The 25,423-nt window shown below is 39.9% G+C and overlaps 1 protein-coding gene across 2 annotated transcripts in view; it reads right to left on the minus strand.

Annotated features, from left to right (window-relative positions):
* Positions 1-24,799, minus strand: part of FBLN7 (fibulin 7) — a 72,914-nt gene extending 48,115 nt beyond the window's left edge. Inside the window, exon 1 of one of the 2 annotated variants that reach the window (XM_072141214.1) lies at positions 24,352-24,799. In XM_072141214.1, coding sequence (XP_071997315.1) covers positions 24,352-24,426 — 75 coding nt within the window. In that variant the 5' untranslated portion in view covers positions 24,427-24,799. The remainder of the gene's footprint in view (positions 1-24,351) is intronic. The other variant, XM_072141211.1, reaches the window with a different exon arrangement.
* Positions 24,800-25,423: the final 624 nt, after the last annotated feature.

The raw sequence follows: 25,423 nt of genomic DNA on the forward strand, positions 1-25,423 counted from the left end.
GAGCAGTATTATAGTAGTTATATTCTTGTACATAGGGGAAGTATTAAAGTAATTATATTCTTGTACATAGGGGGCAGTATTATAGTAGTTATATTCTTGTGCATAGGGGGCAGTATTATAGTAGTTATATTCTTGTACATAGGGGGCAGTATTATAGTAGTTCTATTCTTGTACATAGGGGGCAGAATTATAGTAGTTCTATTCTTTTACATAGGGTCAGTATTATAGTAGTTCTATTCCTGTACATAGTGGGCAGTATTATAGTACGGTAGTTCTATTTATGTACATAGGGGGCAGTATTATAGTAGTTATATTCCTGTACATAGGGGCAGTATTATAGTAGTTATATTCCTGTACATAGGGGGCAGTATTATAGTAGTTCTATTCTTGTACATAGGGGGCAGTATTATAGTAGTTATATTCTTGTACATAGGGGGCAGTATTATAGTAGTTATATTCCTGTACATAGGGGGCAGTATTATAGTAGTTATATTCCTGTACATAGGGGGCAGTATTATAGTAGTTATATTCTTGTACATAGGGGGCAGTATTATAGTAGTTATATTCTTGTACAGAGGGGGCAGTATTATAGTAGTTATATTCCTGTACATAGGGGGCAGTATTATAGTAGTTATATTCTTGTACATAGGGGGCAGTATTATAGTAGTTATATTCCTGTACATAGGGGGCAGTATTATAGTAGTTATATTCTTGTACATAGGAGCAGTATTATAGTAGTTGTATTCTTGTACATAGGGAGCAGTATTATAGTAGTTATATTCTTGTACATAGAGGGCAGTATTATAGTATTTATATTCTTGTACATAGGGGGGCAGTATTATAGTAGTTCTATTCTTGTACATAGGGGGGCAGTATTATAGTAGTTCTATTCTTGTACATAGGGGGGCAGTATTATAGTAGTTCTATTCTTGTACATAGGGGGGCAGTATTATAGTAGTTCTATTCCTGTACATAGGGGGCAGTATTATAGTAGCTATATTCCTGTACATAGGGGGCAGTATTATAGTAGTTATATTCTTGTACATAGGGAGCAGTATTATAGTAGTTATATTCTTGTACATAGGGGAAGTATTATAGTAATTATATTCTTGTACATAGGGGGCAGTATTATAGTAGTTATATTCTTGTGCATAGGGGGCAGTATTATAGTAGTTATATTCTTGTACATAGGGGGCAGTATTATAGTAGTTCTATTCTTGTACATAGGGGGCAGAATTATAGTAGTTCTATTCTTTTACATAGGGTCAGTATTATAGTAGTTCTATTCCTGTACATAGTGGGCAGTATTATAGTACGGTAGTTCTATTTATGTACATAGGGGGCAGTATTATAGTAGTTATATTCCTGTACATAGGGGCAGTATTATAGTAGTTATATTCCTGTACATAGGGGGCAGTATTATAGTAGTTATATTCTTGTACATAGGGGTCAGTATTATAGTAGTTATATTCTTGTACATAGGGGGCAGTATTATAGTAGTTCTATTCTTGTACATAGGGGGCAGAATTATAGTAGTTCTATTCTTTTACATAGGGTCAGTATTATAGTAGTTCTATTCCTGTACATAGTGGGCAGTATTATAGTACGGTAGTTCTATTTATGTACATAGGGGGCAGTATTATAGTAGTTATATTCCTGTACATAGGGGGCAGTATTATAGTAGTTATATTCTTGTACATAGGGGTCAGTATTATAGTAGTTATATTCTTGTACATAGGGGGCAGTATTATAGTAGTTCTATTCTTGTACATAGGGGGCAGAATTATAGTAGTTCTATTCTTTTACATAGGGTCAGTATTATAGTAGTTCTATTCCTGTACATAGTGGGCAGTATTATAGTACGGTAGTTCTATTTATGTACATAGGGGGCAGTATTATAGTAGTTATATTCTTGTACATAGGGGGGCAGTATTATAGTAGTTATATTCCTGTACATAGGGGGCAGTATTATAGTAGTTATATTCCTGTACATAGGGGCAGTATTATAGTAGTTATATTCCTGTACATAGGGGGCAGTATTATAGTAGTTATATTCTTGTACATAGGGGTCAGTATTATAGTAGTTATATTCTTGTACATAGGGGCAGTATTATAGTAGTTATATTCCTGTACATAGTGGGCAGTATTATAGTACGGTAGTTCTATATTTGTACATAGGGGGCAGGATTATAGATAGTTAGCTTGTATATGGGAAAACGTATTTTAGTAGGCAGGATTAAATGTGTTATTCTATGTATACCAACAATTTGTCGGTTATGACCCCACCCATATTATCTGACCACACCCACTTGTCTTGACTCCGCCCATAAAATGGGGCCGCTTTTACAGTTTTTTCCAGGGCCATTTTAAATTCCCAGTCCGCCCCTGGCTGCCGCAGACCTGCCGCTGCCCAGGCCATCAGAATGGTGAGTACCGGTTTTTGGTTTTTTTTAAATATATACCCGAGTAAAAGCCGAGTGGGTAATTTTCAGCACAAAAGTTGTGCTCAAAAACTCGGCTTATACTCGGGTATATATTTAAAAAAAAAACAAAAGCCGGTACTCACCATTCTGATGGCCTGGGCAGCGGCAGGCCTCAGCATACAGATATAATGTACACAGTCACACATATGTACATTTGCTCACATCACACACATGTAAACATACATACAAGTACAGTCACATACTTACCTTTCCTGTTGATAAGCTGTAGGTGGACCTGTGTCTTCCCAGGAGGAAAGAAGAGCAGATACACAGCTACTAGTGCTGTACATGTCACAGGGGGGCACAGCTCCAGACCCTGAGTCACTGCACTGCTGCTTCCTCACCTCCAGACAGCCGGCTCCTGCTGTCACATTGCAGACACAGGGCCTGTAACATGTGCTCCAGGCTTGTGCTGCCAGGCGGAGCAGAGTACAGGCCACTTTCTGGCAGCTGCACAGATGGCCTGCGCTGGTGGGTGGGCGGGCCTCCATCATGAATGGAGGAAGCAGCTAAAAGAAGGTAATACCAGCATGTGGAACATTCCAACGCTGGAGCACAGGCACTGCTCTCTGCAGAATGATTACATTTAACTCCCCTGCCTCGATTGGGCCCTCCCAGGAGCTGTGGGCGCTGGCACGGTATGTGATCGGGGGACAGAAGCTGCTACCTGTCAGTGTCCCATACCAACAGCTGCTTCAGGGGAAGGAGTATTTTATGTGTCCCTACTATTTATTTCCGTGGCCTCCTTAACACACAGCTCCCCACTGCCTCCCTATGACCCCATAGCACCTTTCTACCAGTGCCTCACCTACAGCCCACTAAGTTCCTCCCAGAGCTTCAGTTACCCCATGTAACTTCAAGACTGGTAGCAGTTAGTACACTAGTCTTAGGACTGACTGGCAGTAATTACACTAGACACAGGACTGTCTTGTGGTAGTTAAACTGCAGTGAGGACTGACAGTAAAAAGCGATTATACTAGACTGTAGACAAACCTTGAATTTAAACTGGACTGGATTCCAAAATAGTTGAAGCACTTGGCAGATCTGGGAGCTATGTTCCTTTTGCTCCATCATTGTCTGATGTGTAAGCCACCAGCTGCTTTAGAGCTTTTATCTCAAAGGGAATCTTTCATCACATTTTTCACAAATAAAGCTAGTGGCAGATTTCTATAGAGCCCTAGTATCTGACACCATTATTTTAGCTAAATATTGTTTCCTTCACATCCACATAAAATCAGAGTTATAATCTTTGCACACTTGGCATTCTCTTGATGAGCTTCAAGAGGTAGTCACCAGAAAAGGTTTTCACATGACAGGTGTGCCCTGTCAGGTTTAATATGTGGGATTTCTTGCCTTTTAAATGGGGATGGGTCCAGCAGTTGTGTTGGGGTTGGGACAAGTCGTTTGGATACACAGGCTGTGTAATTTGACCAAGAAGGATATTGGTGGGGTGCTGCGCCAGATGACCTGGCCTTCACAGTCACCAGACCAATCGAGATGGTTTGGGGTGAGCTGGACCACAGAGTGAAGGCAAAAGGGCCAACAAATGCTTCGCTTCTATGAGAACTCCTTCAAGACTATTGGAAGACCATTTCATGTGACTACCTCTTGAAGCTCATCAAGAGAATTCCAAGAGTGTGCAAAGCGGTTATTAAAGCAAAAGATGACTACTTTTTAGAACCTGGAACATAAGACATATTTTCAGTTGTTTCAAATGTTTTTGTTAAGTATATAATTCCACATGTGTTTAATGTCTGAAATACTTGGTTAATCTAATCATTCTGCTTGCAAACAGTGTATCAGAAACTGTGATGGTCGTGCACACAGGTGTAAGTCTACAAGTTAGGCCCATCAGAGACTTCCATTATTCTATTCCACTTTAATAGAGCATAACAGAAGCTAAATACTTAATGTGAATCAAAGGTGTTTCTTTTACCTTCCAGGGCCATAAGGTTACATGCACTGAAGTATAGCTTCTTATAGCTATAGCTAATTAATGCAAAGGGCATGACATAAAAACCCCTCAATGTAGATGTGAACTTACTTTATGATAACTCTAGAGTTGTTAAAACTAGAAAATCCTGGTAAATACAGAGATATCACAGATATAAATGGAGGAATTTAAATTACAGGCAGTCCCCTACTAAAAGACACCCGACTTACAGACAATGCCCAGTTAAAGAAGGACCTCTCAGCCCACTGTGACCTCTGGTGAAGCTCTGAATACTTTACTATACTCCCTGACTGCAATGATCAGCTGTAAAGTGCCTGTAATGAATCTTTGTTGATAATCTTTATTGATAATCCCCCATTCCTGCTAAAATTTTAGAAACTCCAATTGTCAGTGGGGCAAAAAATAATTTTGTCTGGAGCTACAATTATAAAATTTACAGTTTTCATTTACAAATTCAACTTAAGAACAAATCTATGGAACCTATCTTGTACATAACTAGGGGATTGCCTGTACATGTGTCCTTTCCCATCTTTCCTCTTGGGCTAACTTTTTTTTTCTGAATATGATTTAGCAATATACAATGGGGCAGATTTACTTACCCGGCCCTGTCGTGATTCCCGCTGTGTGTTGTCTGACAAGGATTCAGGTCCGCCGTGATTCACTGAGGTCATGCGTCCAATTTCCTTCATGTGTCGCTTCCCCGCTGCGGTCCGCCGGAGTTCACCTTCTTCTTCCTGGTGCATGTAAGTGCTTGATCCTGCGACACATTTTCGTTTTTAAATTCCGCGGTTTGTCCGACGGCCCCCATGCAAGCCCGGCACTGAAGCGCCACAATCCGATCGCATGTGCCAAAATCTCTGGGCAATTCGGCGCAAAAAGGAAATATTTGGGAAACCCGACAGAATCACGGTCTGCGGACCCTTAGTAATTGTGCCCCAATATGTCTTGCGATGTCTATCCAGTATCTGTGATTGAATGTGTGTTAACATGTCACAATATTGCATTAAACAGATTTTATGAAAAATTGTAACCCTTAACCAAATTCAAGATAAGTATGGCTTAATTTTGTATACTAAAGTTTTCCTTGCTAAATTTCTTTCTTTGCTCAGAATAATAGCCAGATTTTTAAAGTATATTAAATTATTGGATTACAAGATACTTCCACTTATAAATCAGCAACAACACTTTTCTTTAATGGATGTTACATGAGATGACACTGACAGTAAATGTCAGGAAGTATTTTCAACATTTCAGCAAATAACCATTTTCAAGTAGCAAAAAGTCCAAGTTTCTGTCAGCGTTTCTGAAGAGGAAGAAAAAGCTATTGAATGTAACAATTCTATTGTACCATACTCAGGTAGGATTACATAATTATTAACTATGTAAAGGAAACAAGTAGAAACGAAGAATAAAGTTTAATGCACAGTATTATACAAGGAGCCTGTCATCAGTGGTGTAACTAGAAGCTGATGGGTCCCAGTGCAAAGACTGTGCCAGGCCCCCCGACTATAATATATGGTATATAGTAATAGTCTTCTCTTATGGTAAAGTGACACCATAAGGGCCCCCTAAACCTCTTGGGCCCGGGAGAGACAGCAAACTTTGCACCCCCTCAAGTTACGCCCCTGCCTGTCATTAGAATTTAAGCCTACAAGCTGCCACCGACCTGTAACATTAGTAAATGATCATACCAGCTGCCAGCCAGCCAGGAGGAGACATATCCCTGGTAACTCCTAACAGTTCATTTGAAACAGAAAAAGATCTTTTAATTCAAAGAAAACTCTTTTTCTGTGTAAAGAGATCTATCAGAATTTGCAGCTAAGTTCTCCTGAGCATCACACTCGGGTATAACGTTCTCAGGATCGACAGTATAGCAGCCTTCTGGAGGACTTCTCACTCTATATATACTTGCTGCATCGTATAATTTTTTTCCTACTATTGACTTGGTCTTTCTAGAATAGCTGTATTTTTGCTGTGATTCTAACCATTTGCCCAGGGGCTGAACGATTGGAGGTGTGACCACGACCAGGCCCGTTGTAAAACAGATCTGACCCAGATCTGACCAGTGTGCTGCACTGATAATTTGGCGCAGCACAGCGGGCAGATATTCTACATTTTGAATAGTCTCCTGATTCAGCGCATGGACTGTTCTGCATCTGGTCTGTGCGCTGGATCACGGGGACCCTCTGCTGTCACTATTCAGAAGACAAACTCTTGTCTATCCGAGCCCCCACTCCACCCAACCTCAGTCCCCTATTAGATTATTGGTGGGACGCCTGTCTTCACCACGCAGGGGTGTGGAACTTGCAGTCCACCTATGACGCGGCAGAGACGTCCTCAGATGTCGCCTGCGCCGGATCACCAGAGAAAAGAGAGCGTGAAGAGGAGGTAATATGGTAAGTTTATTATTTTTTAAAATTCATGAGTGCCCTGTTACAATTGGGGAGCGATGTAACATAAATAGCAGGGAGAAACCATAGGAGGCTGACTTTATACATGAGGAGGCTTTCTTGGGTCTTTACTATTGAGGAAGTGATGAATTTCAGGTGTGTTCATGCACTGGAACTGAAGTTACATTATGTAGTGGCCTAAAGCACAATACTCCACACTGTATAGAGGCCATTTCTTATTGCTACAACTTATACCATATCGGAGTCTACCACCACATCTGAGCTTATGAAACTAATGCCATATTATTGTTAACTACATAGGTGGCATCAGACATACCTCTGTATTATTTACTGACTTTGCTGACCCTTCAAAAAACATTTTTTATGTAAATGAGCACCGTTGTGCACACAGGGCATTGTTCTAGCCTCCATAGCACAAATCTGCTTCCCTCCCTTCAACTTATAGCACTCTCCATGCCATGTAAGTTCCCTAAGCATACTCTTCCTCCATATAAGATGCAATTGCAACTGGCCCAGAGGAAATAAATAGGATAAAACTTGTTTTTCTGAGAATTAGCAAAAGTAGAAATGAAAAGAGTGACGTTTCATTTTGAGTCTTTTCATTTTGCTAATACAGGCGGTCCCCTACTTAAGGACACCCGACTTACAGACAACCCATAGCTACAGACGGACCCCTCTGCCCACTGTGACCTCTGGTGAAGCTCTCTGGATGCTTTACTATAGTCCCAGACTGCAATGATCAGCTGTAAGGTGTCTGTAATGAAGCTTTATTGATAATCCTTGGTCCAATTACACCAAAAATTTCGAAACTCCAATTGTCACTGGGGCAAAAGAAAAAAAATTGTCTAGAACTTCCATTATAAAATATACAGTTTCGACTTACATACAAATTCAACTTAAGAACAAACCTCCAGACCCTATCTTGTATGTAACCCGGGGACTGCCTGTATATGATTGTAGATTTCCGTTAAGGAAATGAAAGGTACACAATATATTGGGCAGATTGGGCGGATGATTTGAATTTTTGTGTGTTTTTTACTCATTTATTTTACAAATATTTTAAAACCCTTAAAGTGAGATAATCCGGGATAAGATTGCGGTGCTCATGTACAAACGCCATTTAAAGGAAATCTACCATCAAAACCAAGCATGATAAACCAGAGAAATTTGCTCATAGATCCAGGCTCAGTACCTGTGGTAATCGTCTTGTATTTGTGATCCATGGCCTTCTTTTTTTCCAAATGAACTTAAAAAATTATGTTTATGAATCTGATTGGCTACCCTAACCTCCTCCCTCTGGAGATCTGACTTTATTGGCTGTTACACTTTCCCTGTCCCCTGCTTGTGCAGTCACAGTGCCTGCATCTATGAGTCTATGAATAAGTGTCCCAGGTTTAGCATGCTAGATTTTTTTGGCTATTTCCCATAAGTGCAGTGGTTAACACCCATAAGCTCAAGTCAATATAAAACAGCAGAGACCCACCCTTTATGGAAAGTATGTCAACCCTGTATGTCTATATCATTATGGGAGCCCTCTGTTGACAGGGTTAACTTTGTTAAATGGTCAATTTACATTACAGGCAGTCCCCTACTTAAGAACATTCGACTTACAGACGACCCCTAGTTACAAACGGACCTCTGGATGTTGGTAATTTACTGTACTTTAGCCCTAGGTTACAATAATCAGCTGTAGGAGTTATAACAGGTGTCTGCAATGAAGCTTTATTGTTATTCCTGGCTCTTATGACAAACGAACATTTTCAAAATCCAATTGACCAAAACAAATTCAAACTTGGGCTACAATTATAAAATATACAGTTCTGACTTACATACAAATTCAACTGAAGAACAAACCTACAGAACCTATCTTGTACATAATCCAGGGACTGCCTGTACTTGTTGTTTTTCTGATAATTTTCTTATTAATTTGGTAGCTAACTGTGTACTTCAATGGGAACTCTGGACCAGAGGCATGCTTTTAGCAAATTATATACACAATGTTAAAATAGCAATCTAGTAACCTCATAAATTTCAATGCCTTATTTTGCCAAAATATTTATGTTGCGCAAAAAGGTAATTGTAGTACACAGCAAGGTTTTTTTCTCGTAAAGGATAGTGCTGCGTCGTTCAGTACAAAAAAATTCATATTTGGTCAAGGTTGACTGTTTTATTGATTAGTACACAACGTGTTTCGGCTCTGGACAGGAGCCTTTGTCAGGTGATAGATATTCACTCGTTGTGTACTAATCAATAAATCAGTCAACCATGACCAAATCTGAATTTGTTGTACTGAATGATGCAGCACCATCTTATGCGAGACAAAAACCTTGCCATGTGCTTCAATCACTTGCAATTCCGCCATTCTGGGTGAATGGACCCGTGTCTCTTGGCAGGCAGCATCCTAATCCATTATCTGCTAAAGGACCTCAAACAGGACCTCTACACGATCCAATACGATCAAAATCCAATTCAACCAGGTGAGTCAATTCTTTATCTCTTACACCAGTAGTTGAAAAAATACACTTTAGTCTTTTTGCACTTTTTCTTTTGTCTCCTCTTTGATCTTCCTGCCATCAAACCGAACTCAACTCCAGGTTTTAGAGATACTAAAAAGGTAATTGTGAAATGTTTCCTTGCAACTATATGACTAATATAAGGTGACCGTCCCAACAAATAATTTGGCATAAGGTACTACTACAGGATATCATTTCATATTAGAGGATGTGGCAAATACTTGTGAGAACACTGAGAAAATTGGACAGTGTATGAGGCAGGAAAAAAGTAGCTAGTCGTGAAGTTTAATCTCTGATCCAGCGATATGATAAATTTTAGTTTTGGGCTTCAGTTAGGTCAGTAATAATCAAATTCAGCCAAAATGTGTAGAGTTCTGGCAGCTGATGTTAAAGCTGAGAACAGTCTCATTCAGAAAGCAGAGGGCTTCAAGTAATCCCATTAGGGGCTGTATGTTAAAATAATTTTTTTTAGTCTGGTCTTATATCTTGCACTTCAACTTGAGATGTATTGCATGGAAGGCAAGCAATAATAGCAGTGTGCCATCAATGCAGTAGTATAACGCTTCCTTACAAAAAGCATAATGGACTTGTATATAGTTATGTTCTAAAGAGATAGATCTATACATGCCAGTTTGTTGTATTAAAAGTTTATATATTTTTGTTAATTCTACTAAAATGTAACAATGCTAAAGTGGTGTGACTAGCTACTTTGCCCACATGCCTTCACATTTGTTAACTGTACTTATTGATATGAGCTTTTCAGGAGTAGTTACTTATTTATTTTGGAAATTACAGTAGGGATTAATATAGCCATGCTTTTTATTGCTAGTTTAAAGCGATCCTCCTTTGGCATGTATTCTAGGAAACATAAAAAGTGAGTTTCTGAAATTGTTGTATTTTGTTTTATAAAAAATAAGACCTCTTCCCAGTACTGGAAAATCACCACCTCAAGTGTGGTAACTTTGAGCCTTGCTTATGCAACAGCCACGCCAATGCATAGGATAGGTAGATGCAGGGCCGGCGCTATGGGTAGGCAAAGTGGGCAATTGCCCAGGGGAGAATCTCTTCTTTCAAATGAATATTGAATTTTGTTTCTAGGTGCCATGGATCCAGAGATATTCAGGTTTAAAGGGAACCTGCCACCAGGAGACCCATTTTTAGCACTCCCTCAGTCCCCACAGAGCATAGTACATACACTGCCAAAGTGTTTTTGTATAAAAAAAATAGGTTTTACAGAAAAAAAGATATGTTATATTGTACCTTTCATTAGCATCTGCTGTGTGACTAGGCAGTTGCCAAAAGGGAGGGTCTGGAAAGGAGCAGACAGTTTGTTTTACCATACTAAAGGGAGCCTCTTACTGACTGTGACTAGTCATAAAATAGTTTTATTTTTGGGCCCCACTTTTAGTTTTGCCCAGGGCCCCACTTTGTCTAGAATCGGCCCTGTCAATAGCTGTCAGGTGAGATTGACCTGTTTAATGTAGTCTTTTATGTAAACCAGTTGTGACAATAAATGCTCATTTATTATACAAATTTACTTGTATCACTGTTAAGCAATCAGACCTACCTCTGCCATTAGCAGCGCAACCGATTACTGGTTACTCCTTCCAGAAAATTATCTGTTACTTTCAGGGTTTCCTCCCTGTTAACCAGAGGACACAGCAGCTCTTGTCAAACTACACCTCTGAGATTCTCATCCACACAATCCAGAAAGGCCCTCATTCAAAAACATCACCTTACCACACCCATGGAGCGCGATGTTACCCGCTAAAAACTAGGTGAGACTGATGACCTCACTAGTAGGTCTCTAACATGAGAAACTTGGTAATTGCGGCTGTAAGATTCTGCCTGGGAGATCATGAAATAAAATAAAATTAAATATACACTCACCGGCCACTTTATTAGGTACACCTGTCCAACTGCTCGTTAACACTTAATTTCTAATCAGCCAATCACATGGTGGCAACTCAGTGCATTTAGGCATGTAGACATGGTCAAGACAATCTCCTGCAGTTCAAACCGAGCATCAGTATGTGGAAGAAAGGTGATTTGAGGCCTTTGAACGTGGCATGGTTGTTGGTGCCAGAAGGGCTGGTCTGAGTATTTCAGAAACTGCTGATCTACTGGGATTTTCACGCACAACCATCTCTAGGGTTTACAGAGAATGGTCCGAAAAAGAAAAAACATCCAGTGAGCGGCAGTTCTGTGGGCGGAAATGCCTTGTTGATGCCAGAGGAGAATGGGCAGACTGGTTCGAGCTGATAGAGAGGCAACAGTGACTCAAATCGCCACCCGTTACAACCAAGATAGGCAGAAGAGCAACTCTGAACGCACAGTACGTCGAACTTTGAGGCAGATGGGCTACAGCAGCAGAAGACCACACCGGGTGCCACTCCTTTCAGCTAAGAACAGAAAACTGAGGCTACAATTTGCAAAAGCTCATCGAAATTGGACAGTAGAAGATTGGAAAAACGTTGCCTGGTCTGATGAGTCTCAATTTCTGCTGCGACATTCGGATGGTAGGGTCAGAATTTGGCGTCAACAACATGAAAGCATGGATCCATCCTGCCTTGTATCAACGGTTCAGGCTGGTGGTGGTGGTGTCATTTCTTGGCACTCTTTGGGCCCCTTGGTACCAATTGAGCATTGTTGCAACGCCACAGCCTACCTGAGTATTGTTGCTGACCATGTCCATCCCTTTATGACCACAATGTACCCAACATCTGATGGCTACTTTCAGCAGGATAATGCGCCATGTCATGAAGCTGAAATCATCTCAGACTGGTTTCTTGAACATGACAATGAGTTCACTGTACTCAAATGGCCTCCACAGTCACCAGATCTCAATCCAATAGAGCATCTTTGGGATGTGGTGGAACGGGAGATTCGCATCATGGATGTGCAGCCGACAAATCTGCGGCAACTGTGTGATGCCATCATGTCAATATGGACCAAAATCTCTGAGGAATGCTTCTAGCACCTTGTTGAATCTATGCCATGAAGAATTGAGGCAGTTCTGAAGGCAAAAGGGGGTCCAACCCGTTACTAGCATAGTGTACCTAATAAAGTGGCCGGTGAGTGTAATATCCAATGATATGCTTTGTACTTGCTGTAAGGAGGGAAAAAGCTGACTGGACAAGTGAAAAATTGATATGCCTATTTGACTCTATAGCCATATAGGATAAAACCTGGATAGGAGCAGATACGGTTTCTACCTAAACAGTTTGTTGTACTTGTAGAAATATATAAGTGATTGCAATGTATAACACATTCTGAATGGTGTTGGAAAAACCTTTAAATCCTGGACTTTAATAATTATGTTGGTTGTCCAATTCATAGTTCCTGTTGCCAGGATGGATGCCAAATGTGTTCATAATGAGTAAGAGCCTTCAAATTTCAACATTCTAGAAGCAAAACCTCCAGACACCAAGTTCCAATTTTACAAAAGCTACACTTCTGGGTCTATACATCTTCTCCCCTCTAGCCATAAGCCAATGCTAATCTAACATGTATCATTTACTTTATGTAATGCATAGAAGACCTCTTTAAGAAACATTTTCAATCGATTTAGAAAAACACAAGTTCCTGAGCCAAGCTTTTATATGGTTTAAACTGTTAGAAAATATCAGCTATGTGCAGATTGGCCCAAAAATAACATAATATGGAATGCAAAAATAGTGCCATATATAACAAAAAGTGTTATGTGCAATGTAATTTTTTTACACATGTTATCTGATTCTCTCCACTGGCAGGTCAGAACTATCCCAAGACAACTTGGAAGTGGATAAATTGGCTATGATCTTTTTTTCTTTCCAATAATTTGTACACTGCTTTATAAAATTAATTTTATTCTGTTTAATGATAGTAGGCGGATATTATTTATTATTCTTACCCTCACTTTGTTATTAAGCATTCAATGCGTCAAAAAGTGGTTTAGCTTAGGGCCTGCCAAGTAAGCAGGGACAGAGGTTCCGAGTAAGCTCAGAGCCGTAACTTTTTTTTCTCTGTCTTGACATTTTAATTATGTGAAATGTTTTACAGAGGCCTCATAGGACAAAAAAAGTAAAAAAGAAAGAAGTGCTGTAACCTCAGTGGACACAAGCCGATATGAAAAAACTTAAAATTCTCTGCTCAACTCTTGGATTTTTATGTCTTGAAACTAAGCCAATCTTCAGCGTGTAAGGGACTTAAAAAGGATTCTCTCACTTATGTCCCAAAGTGATGTCTATGGAAGCGTATTCTACTCATGTTCTGTGACGTAGAGTAGATTTGTTGTGATTTTAGATGAAATTATGTGTCAGTGGTGTTTTGGACAGAGATGTTATCTTCTGTTGTAACCCTGTTTGTCTGTGATGTAAATGAGGCAAAGGAAATGCCTATAGAATAGGCAAATCTATCAGTCTATTATTAAGCCTAATGATCAAGGTAAAATAGCAGAATTTCAGAACGTATTGTTTAAAATAGATTATTACAAATCAATGTAAAACCTTAAAATATATAATTGCAACAGGTGCATGGGATATGTGTATATATACTTATGATAATCAATATAGGTTAGCCACACTGAAATGGTCAAACTCACCGTGTGATTGTATCTCCATCCTATGGCCTGGTTTTCATGTTTCTGTTTTGTCATGTTATTTGGAGAAAAATGCCATCATCAAAAATGTTGTCAAAGCTGCTGTGTTAAAAGCTGATCCTACCTATGTTAGGTTCCCCCTCTCTGTTATGGAGCATACATCGATTCCAGTGAAAGTGTTAAATTAATCAATAAGTGTGATCTCTGCACTATAATAATGATGGCATATCCTTATAAAAGGCCTTAGATGATATACAACCTCCAGTATCCCTGTATAAGATACTGTACAGAATTCATACTGTGGTTATAATACATGAAACTTCTCCAATTCCATATGTATTCGTACACAGTAGTTTATTATTTTCTTCCTGTATGGTCATTCTATACATGGATACATTGGAAAATTGTGTTATTATATAAAAATAACACTAGAGTGATGGACTACTGAAATGTTATTGTACCATAGATTTGTATGTGTACATAGAGAAAATCATTGATGATCTCCGGAATAACTCTCTCTTTCTAAGCACTAGCTTTGTGGGATTTGCTTGGAGCTCACAACTTCATTAATAATCTTTGATTCTTGCTAAGAAATTACAGTAAGTCTTCTGGTTTAGCAGAAACTTGAGCATATTGAATTAAGGTGATGTGAAAAGAGGAGGTCAGCTGAGTTGTTTGCTATGCTGTAATGTACCTTCATAATAAGCCCTCTGTTGAGGAGCTATGTTTAACTTGTTCGCTATGTCGTTTGCCAGAAGGCCACGAAGCCATAATAAACACCAACATGTAAAAAGGCACTACAGTTTACTACAGTCCTGACACAGGACAAGAGCTGCCTGCCAGCCCTCCCAATGCAGTCATCATTCACTGCTGTGAAAAGCCACCCTTTCTGTGCTGCAATGATGGAGTGACAGAATACAGATCTGCAGTATGTCCTATAATAAATCATATTGCATCAGTATGTCATTATTATTACTACAGATAAATAATATTTTTGGGCTGGTTCTGTATTTAATGCAGCCTCTTTGAAATTACATTATGATAATTTGAGGGTAATAACATAGTACATACATATATATCTCTGAGTGTATGTATGTATGTATGTCCGTGAAAGGAATCTGCACTTACCATTTACAATCGGAAATTTTCACTCTGCGCTTTCCAAAATCCACTTATTAACCATCATGTACAGGAGCCATCGGCTGCTGTTGCTGTGGCAGTTAGAAGCTGAGTCTTGACCTGCCACAGGTCGTTATTATGAGCTCAGAGCTTCGATTGGTTACAATAGGCCAGTGGTGGCAAACTTATGGCAAGGGTGCCAAGGTGGCACTCAGAGCCCTACTGTGGACACCCAGGCCTTCACTCCAACAAAGAATTTGCCAGAAAGCACTTCCTCCTGCGGTCCAATGCAGCTCAGGACATGCCATGCTCAGCGCCATTTTAAAGCAACCTCCTTGGCTGCCAGGACTACAGGAGAAACAAGAAAGTGTGAACAGAGAAATTATTTTTGAAGATCCTGGTCTGGGAACCCGGATTCTTCCTTTTTAGGGGACTCTGCAAGGAAGCTACAATCCAAATTTCTCCATCATATTTCTATTATATTGGTGAACTCAGGACTCCAATAAGAATGAAACCTGTGATATAGCCGGGGTCAATAAGTTGCTGCTTAAATTGTCAAGTTGGCACTTTGCAGCATATTTGTGGGTTTTGGTTGAAGTTTGGGCACTCAATCTCCAAAAGGTTTGCCATCACTGTAATAGGCAATGAGTATAAGACACTTATGTGTGAGGTAACATGGATAGAGATCGAGACACACACAGAGACAGTCAGAGAGAGAGACACCGGGACAGTCAGAGAGAGATCAAGACACACAGAGACAGTCGGAGAGAGAGACACACAGAGACAGTCGGAGAGAGAGACACACAGAGACAGTCGGAGAGAGAGACACACAGAGACAGTCGGAGAGAGAGACACAAAGAGACAGTCGGAGAGAGAGACACACAGAGACAGTCGGAGAGAGAGACACACAGAGACAGTCGGAGAGAGAGACACACAGGGACAGTCGGAGAGAGAGACACACAGGGACAGTCGGAGAGAGAGACACACAGGGACAGTCGGAGAGAGAGACACACAGGGACAGTCGGGGAGAGAGAGACACACAGGGACAGTAGGAGAGAGAGACACACACGGACAGTAGGAGCGAGAGAGAGAGACGCACACAGAGACAGAGAGAGAGCGAGACAGTCGGTGAGGGAGAAACTGTAAGAGAGAGAGATACATACAAAATATTTTTATAAACCCATTCTATTTATTTACTATTATTTACAGTTGCACTTGGATCATCACGCTAGTTACGTATAAAAACTAAGGGCCAGTTCACATCCATTAAAATTTCCAGAGACTTCAATGGAATTTTGTAAGTCTCCAGCTCAACAGCCTTTTGTTACAAATCTGTTAAAAATGCTGTCTTTATTCCGGGATACTTGGCTTATAAACCTACTTGTATAAAGGTTTGTCACTATAAAACTGTCAATGTCCAGCATAACAGGTTGTTGGCAGTTTGTAGGCCTAAAACTTCTTGATAGGTCCCCTTTAAAAACACATGCTTGACAATCATTTGGATGCAATATCTAAAATGAAGCACACAGAGAGGCTTACGGCTATCACGACAACCAATCACCAACTATATAAAGGGGAAGACAATTACTTGTATGGTGTGCTTCATTAAAAGGTCAAATAAGGTAAAAAAAAATAAAAAATAAAGAGAAAAAAAAACAGTAACACTAGCTTCAGTTTGTGAAATTATATAATTTTTAACAGATTTATTGTATATATTATTATATTTGTAGGATATTATACTTGAACAGATTTGTGCACATCTTTGTGTGCATTGTAACTTTAAGGGAGCGTATTTAAAAATATAATTGCCCTTAGTCACAAAGATTTACATTGTCGGAAATATCCATCAAAAAAGTAGAGTACCACAACTACTGCTAAATACTTACATCTGTATGTACTTGCCAAGAAAAACATATGTATGCATTCTTCAAATGTTGCTTCATACATATAGGCAGAGGTTAACCTCACTTACACCTGGTATTTACTTCAAAGAATCTGTCAGCAGAGCGCAATCTGTTCTCAAGAGAACTTGTGATATTTTCCATCATAACGGTGATCTGTCCTCACCAGGTATCCTTCGTCTCTGACTGAATTGAAAACCTGCAAGGACTATATTAACCCCCATTTTTGTTTTTTGTCTTCCATTTTTGAAAGAAGCCAACAAAAAATTCAGGATCCTTTAAAAACTTTTGTTGCTTCTACTGATAGAAGTGTAAATCAACACATTGGAAATGCTGTCACTGTTTGATTTTCCTGTGTGTCAATATGGGACCAAGAAGTAGAGGCCAGCAGGGAAAAGACAGGGGGTTTATGAAGTTAGAATGGATTATTTTATGTGTTTACTTTTGGGGTACATAGAATTTAATGATGAACTTTTATTAACCTTTAATTTTGATAAAAGGAAATTCAGACAACATTTTTTTGCTCTCTGTAATTTACGGTGTTCACCATGAGGAATAAATAACATCATATTTTATCCTCCAGGTTATTACATTTGACACACCATCAGTAGTATGGCTGAAGACACCAAATTTGTATGATTTTTTTTTTTCAAGTGCATGTTGAAAAAGCTTTACAAATAGAAATGGTTTTCTTGTGACAACATTTCAATTTTTGTTTTATCGTGCTATGTTTGAGCTTGTTTTTTTTTACAGGAAAAGTTAATTTTATTGGGATCATTTTATAGTTCATTTGTTTTAGATCATATTTTTTTTAAGTTCTTTTGATTGATAATTAAATAAGAATCAGCAATTTTTAATTCTTTTAAATGACTATAACTAGGGGGGACCAAATATTGTGTTACATATATAATATATTTTATCATTTTTTTTACTTAATGTAATGATTTTTCCACATGGGTACTTGCGATAAATCGATCACTTGTATAATACACTGCAATACTCATGTAGAACAATGTATTATGCTCTGTCAATGTAACTGACAAAAGCCCATTAGTCCCTGCCTATGGCAAGGTCTAGTTGGCAAATGATGAGGACAGTCCTGACTACACTGGGGTTACTAGCAGACATAAACAAAGTACTTCTCTCTGCATTTTAACTCATTAAAATTTTTCCATTAATAAGACAGCAGGATCTAAAGAATTAAGCACAGGCTTGGCTCTCGTACTTTGCTATCCGTACGCCGCTAAATGTAGTATTAACTGCAGGTTAGGAGCCAGGGAGACAGGAACCTTTTGAGGCAATATGAATAGCTGATGATGTCACGGGGGGCGACAATTGGAGTCAAGCTGGTGGTGCCCACGCGTCGCCGGCTCATTAGTGCCGTCGGCAGCACCTATCACCGGGAGTTAGCGACGGGTGTTTTTGCTTCCTTTTGAAGCAAACACCTGGTGAGTATGAAGAGCCTGTGAGCCCGCTTCATACTCCCCCCTGCGCTAGACAGGTACATCTTTTTGCACTATGGGGTTAAGTTAACTAGTGTTAAGTGGGTAATTCCCCATTTCAAGAACACCTGAACAGCCTGTCCCAGCCCGGCCTGCCCACCTAATATGCATCCCGCCCAACCTCTTCTCTGTTTTGTCCTTCCCCTGGTCAGTAGGTCCTGTCCCAACCCCACATCCCAGGCCTGACATGACCAGGATGACGAGTGGAGCTGCTCCTGTATGTTGCTAAGTGCAGTTTTCGTAGAGGTAAGTAAAATTAATACATACGTAAAAGCATGCATCTTTGTCTGTGTTTGTCTATATAATGTATGCACATTATATATATATCACTGCTCAAAAAAGTAGCAAGGAGGAACAGGAGGTACACTACCAGAGCCCTGGTAGCAAAAGTGCATGTGTCTGCACAAACAATTAGAAACCTACTCCATGAAGATGGAATATGGGCCCAACGTCCACAGATGGGGGTGTGCTCACAGTCCAACACCATGCAGGATAATTTGCATTTGCCAAAGAAAACCAGCATTGGCTAATTCGCCACTGGCACCCTGTGCTCTTCACAGATGAAAGCAGGTTCACACTGAGCACATGTGACATGAGTCTGGAGACTCCTTCGAGAGCGATCTGCTGCCTGCAACATCCTTCAACATGACCGTTTTGGCAGTGGGTCAGTAATGGTGTATGGTAGCACTTCTTTGGAGGGCCGTACAGCCCTCCATGTGCTTGCCAGAGGTAGCCATTAGGAACTGAGATAAGACCCATAGACTCCTTATGAGATTATAGGCTGGTGCGGTTGACCCTGGGTTCCTCCTAATCTAGGACAATGCTAGACCTCATGTGGAGTGTGTTAGCAGTTCCTGCATGATCCGTCTCGCCCCATCCACCAACGACACATTGCACACAATGCTTTAGTCCAGGTCTGGGAGGAGATCCGTTAGGAGACCAACCTCCACCTCATCAGAAGCATTCTGAGACATTGTAGGGAGATCATTTAGGCACATGACTCCAAATCCACGGCTCTTTGGTTAACAAATCCAATTTCGATTCGATTTTTGCTGTCAGCACATTCAACTTTATACAGAACAAAGTATTCAAGGAGAATATTTAATTCATTCAGATCTAGGATGTGTCATTTGAGTGTTCCCTTTATTTTGTTGAGCAGTATATATATATTGTATATATGCTCTATATAAGTGTATATATGCTATTAATTTGTGTGTATATGCTGTATGTGTGCATATATGTTTAATATACTGTAGGTGTGTATATGTGTATATAATGCCTGTGTATTGTATGTATGTGTGTATAAGCAGTATGTATGCATATGTTGTGTGTATATATTGTGCAGGGGAATTTATTAAGACTGGCATTTCGAACCAGTCTTAAAATTTCCTCCGCCAGTGGTCCAGCGCCAATATTCACTCCGTCCTTATTGAATATTGGCCCAAACTCCAACCTAGGATACAGGTCTTTTCACCTAGTCTGTTCCATTTTTCCTTTACTAAAAATGTTACTAAAAGTGGGGGGCAAGGTGTTCAGGCCCTTACCCTCTGCCTCCCACCCAGTCTATGACCCGACGTGCCCATAGTGGCATGCAGGTTGCCGAAACCCGAAAAGTGTTGGGAGAGTGTGATTTATATTTACTGGCAGAGAAGACATAGTAAATCTGGGCCTGTATATCTAAGTATACAGTATGATGTGTATATACTGCATTTGTGTATATGATGGGTATATACTGTATGACTCTTTATACACATGTGTGTATGAGTGTATAAATAATTGTGATTGTATATATATGTGTGTTGGACATATGTACATATTTTTTAAGGGGAAGGGCGCCCCTATTCAATGTTCTGCTATAGGGCCCATACTCTGATAGGTCTACAGTCATTTTATGTAATCCCTTTCAACACCCTGTACTTATTGCTCCATACAAAAAAAATTCAATTAGATTCAATCTTGACAAAGAAAAATGAATGATGTTATTATATACTGCTTATGGAATCTTTGTAACCGGTCAGATATGATTGGAATGAATGAAATTTTAATAAAAGTATTCACAGGAAGGAATGTGGGATATCCACAACTTGATCATGAAAGTATTTCAGCATTTTGCTGAAAAGGGAAATTTTCTCTGAACTTTGTATTTTATATACTCTATAGTAATAAATGGGTTTTATGATTTAATCTTTATAAAGCTAAATAATTCTGTGAGAGTTGATCATTGGTGGGAATTAGTCGCCATTTGTGACAGCGATGTGAAAGCCATGTTTTTCAACCTCTGGAAAACCTCTCTCATGAAACGGTGACATACTATTCTGTCACATGTAGTTGAGGAGTTAATAAATGTGGGGAAAAACATTTCAGACGCTAATATGGTGCAGATTACAACAGAATTCTGTCAGTCTATATGACAGTTGGCATGCAAATGGCAGCAGCATAACAACCTCTGTGACCACCACTCTGACAGGTGAAGATAAGACATTTTATACATGTAAAACACACAGACAATGGATTATCAGAGTGCATGTGCACTAACCAATGTATGGTGGTTTGTGGGAAGAGGTTAAGATTGGCAGGGGTTTTTCCAGGAATCATAGAAAAAAAAATAAGATTATGCAGTGTTCACATGCTGCTATTGAATTGAGTCTTGTGGGGAATTGCTCTGGTAGTTGACTGGTAGCAGTGCAGGAAGCAGTGACACACGCAGGTTTAAATTTAAGTGTTTATTCACACTTGTAAAACAGAACACAAATTCAGCCTTGGTTTAGGCACATGCAAAAAAACATTATAAAAGTAATTCCTGCCCGGCTAGGCGCTGTCTAATACATTTGACGGACCCTAGCTATCCGGGTACCAGGCTGCCTGGCACCTGCTCTTGGCCAGCAGCAAGACAGGAGGTCCTCAGTTACCTTTGCTGTGAGAATGCAATCTCACTTTCAGCTCTCCAGGTAGGGCCTCTCCTACTGCTTCTGGCCTGCAGACTAAATCAGGCCCTAACGAGGCCTGTGACCTGCACCTGTGGGCAATTCACAAACCCAGGACCGAAGCCCGGGTGGAGTAGGAGTCCCACTACCAGCCTACCCCTACTCCATAATAAGCAGGCCCAGTACGGACATTACAAATGTGTCTGTGTTAGCTAGGCCAACACAGACAAAACAGATTATTCCTGCTTATCATGTCTGCATTAACCCTTGGGTTACTGCAGACAAACCCAGGGCTTTTACCACATGTATTTCATCTGCCTGTAGGACAGATAGCGGTTTTCCCACACAATACCTCTTACTTTCTCACAGTCTTGAAATGCAATGCAAAGGCAGTAGGGAGGAGTTACTCCCAATCATAGATGAGTTTATGATTATGATTCATAACAGTAGCAAAATGACAGTTAAAAAGAAGACAGTTTGCCAACGAAAATAATTTTATGATTGAGGGTCACCACAACATGAGGAATTGTATAAAGGGTTGCAGCATTAGGAAGGTGGAGAACCACTGTCATAGAACCTCATATATCAGGCATTTTGCACCTTAAAAAAAAATTAAAAATTGCCCAAAAGTCATAAATTCTACTGAAACCCCTTGTGTCATAAAACACAAAAATATTTATTTATATACAACAAAATGGAGTACATCGTCACCTGTAAGAAACTAGATCCAACTAATATCTGTCACTGATTGGGTGGTGCTGTGTAGGGATATTCCCAATAGTTATGTTGTCAGTATTTTCTGATTAGGTTGTAGATGCTTTTTATAGAGTTGGCTGCATTTTTGGTGGGCTGTCTCATTTCAATTTTCACCTCAGGCAGCAAAAAGTCTAGAATCAGCCCTGCAGCCAAGGTGTGGCAGAGAAAAGAGTTGTTAGCACATAAATGGAGGCATGAATGATACACCTGTTAAAGTTATTTTTTTATGTAAGGAGCAAACGGGGGAAGAGAGATGGAGAGGCAGGCTAACAAGAGCCCCACACGTGTCATAAGTGTGGCTTCCTCAGGGCAGCTTTAAATGCCCCCTCTTATGGACAGTAATCTCAACATGTCATCAGGTTTTAAGGTTTTAGGGCAGTGTGATAAAGGCCGGAGAATGTTACTGTGATCCTTACTTTGACGTAGAAGAACAGAAGGAGTATTTCAAGCACAAAAGTCTGGAGTGTGAGGGGCTGATCTACTGAGATGATGGATTGTATGGAGAGTTTTAATGGAGAATTACCTCCGATTGTATCTGCTGAAAATATTGCCAGGGCACAGAAAGATGTGCAGCAGTAAAAGCAAGACTAGAAATGTTTGATTCCTTGGTAGATGACTATACTTTTTAGACCACTAAAACTCAACCACAGGATAAGGAAGACAGAAGCATGTGTCCTTGACCCTTGATCACTGAAGGGAATCTTAGGTCTTAGGCTAGTAATGGCTAAACTTTTGTGTTCAGTACGTCAAAATTCAGAAAAACGCTAGCATTACGCGGGCTGTGTCACTTCCAGAAAAATCCATAAATTTGTGATATTTGTAGCTTTAATAACAAAATGGATTAGCAAGAAAGAATGGCAGACCATGCCCAAATCCAGGTGTGAAAAACTTGTTGCATCATTCCCAAAAAGACTCAAAAGGTGCTTCTACACAATACTGTGCAAAGGCTCTGATTACTTATAACCATGTGATATTTGATCTTTTCTTGTTTAATAAATTAGCAAAATTATCTTCATTTCAGTTTTTGTTTCTTTGAAGATGGGTAGTAGTGTCAGTAGTAGTGTAGCTAATGTGTTACAGTTAACTACATAGGGGTCTAGCGCCCCTTTTTACTCCATTGCATGTCTGTGGTTAAGGGTGAATGGTTATGAAACTAGGAAGAGGACAGCTGATGCCTCTGTAACCAGATGCATGCTCCACTGACACTTCATTCAAACATCACTTCACTGTGGTCATGCACCTTGAAGAAACAGTGCTTTGGACCTCCATTGTGGGCATCCTGACAGAGATGCTCTGGCATTCTGCATCACAAAGTCCATTGTAGGAAATACCCTGGAACCAAGCAGCAGTTGACAAGACAGAGAGCAAACATTTTTTGCTTTACAGCTGTCACTTTATTACACTGTAAAAATATGATCATTTTGATCTGACATTCTGTATATCTGCACCAACATAACTGTATCCTCAAGTGAAATTATTACACAATCATCTCAATATTTTCACCTTCTTTGGTGTAACTGCTATAAGTGTCCTATAGCCTATAGAGCCCTATAACTCCTGTCCATATACCCAGAAGGACATGCAGGCATCATAGAGCATGCTATAAAAACTACATAACAAGCAGAAGATGTTCAGAAGTGATAAAATCCGCTCATTGCTGATGAGCTCAGGAGTTTTCTGTGACCAGACAGACCTTTCGTGTATAACATACTTTTCAAGACAGTCAGTAGCTCACAGCAATCAATGGACATGAGTAGATTGTGATGGAATGTCCTCTGATATACGACTGGCTGCTTAGATCTCAGCCAAGAATACCTAAATACATTCTTTCAGTTCAGTTTCTGCAATGATGGATTGTCACCTCACTTTCAGGGTAGCATGTCATAGCAGACTTTTCTACGATAACAATTACTGCAATATATATTGTAAAAATATGTCCAGACATTAGTAAACATTAAAAAAGGTAATCCAATCCATCTTATTACAATTTGCTGTGCCAGTCGATTGCTTTCTGTTATCAGACTAGGGAAAGGTTAAATATCATGTGCATGAAAGAATATTGACGGGGATGTGCAGAGAAATATCTGCCCTTATGATCACTATTTATCTACACTCCTGAAACATCTACGTGCAGTCTCAGTGGTTGCACTTCTATAATCTGAGGATGATATTTCTCTAAATCTCTGAAGATTTACAAGGAATGTCTTACCTGAACTGCCTGTGACTCCCGAAAGCCTGCAACACAAAGGAAGAAAAGTAGACTGTAGCGTAATCCAGAGGTCATACTGACAAGTCCTTAGTGCAAGATGCAAGGAGAGTAATGAAAACCACAGAGAGCTTCGCTTCTGTCCTTTCTCCTCCTTGAATTTTCCTCTAGCAGATGTCTTCCTCGCACAGCCAGATATATAAATGAGGGAGCATGACCACTGGTGTTGCAAGATCAAAACTGCATGTTAATGAATCTGGAAGAGCAGCAATCCAAGCAGAGAGGTCTAGCTTCTGACTGTCAGCGTACGTAGCTTCTACCAGCTCCTGACACCTAGGTCGCTGCTTGTACCTTACCAAGTCTTATTCCAGCCCTCCCACATTTTTCTCAGCAAAATTGAAAGGTGGAGAAAGGACACTGTATAGGAAAAGTGTCTGGGATCTGACAATGCCAGAGCAAGTCCTTACTTTTGATTCAGCCCAACAAAACTTGGAATTCTTGCGTGTGAAGAGATGTGATGTGTTAATTCATAGGATCAGACTCTCTGCTGAGCGGTCTATTTCATCTGAATGCCAAAAGCACAAAGAATAGTTTTGATGGGAAGTCATTTTATACTTAGGTCCCACACTCTGTACAGTTAAAAAGTATGGGGCGTTCATAGAAAATAATTATCCAAAATTAAAACCTCCTGTACAAAAAAAATTCTTCATTTTGCCATGTTCTGGCACTATTAACTTTTTCAAACTTTGGTGTACGGAGCTGTGTGTGGCGTCATATTTGTGACTTTAGATGATGTTTTCAATGCTACCATTTTAAGGACTATATGGCCTTTTGATCACTTTTTCTAGAATTTTTTATACTTTTCAAAAGGGGTTTTTGGCGCACGCGATTAGATTTTGGCGCCGGCTTTCATGCAACACAAATTGGGGGGGGGAGCGTCGGACAACCTGGCTGATTCGGACAAACCGCAGAATTTAAAATTCAAGAAGATGGTGAACTCCGGCGGACCTGAGCGGGAAAGTGACACATTCAAGAAATTGGGCGCACACTGTTAGTGAATCGCAGCAGCTTGGAA

This window comes from Engystomops pustulosus, chromosome 3 (genome assembly GCF_040894005.1).
Source record: "Engystomops pustulosus chromosome 3, aEngPut4.maternal, whole genome shotgun sequence".
NCBI lineage: Eukaryota > Metazoa > Chordata > Amphibia > Anura > Leptodactylidae > Engystomops > Engystomops pustulosus.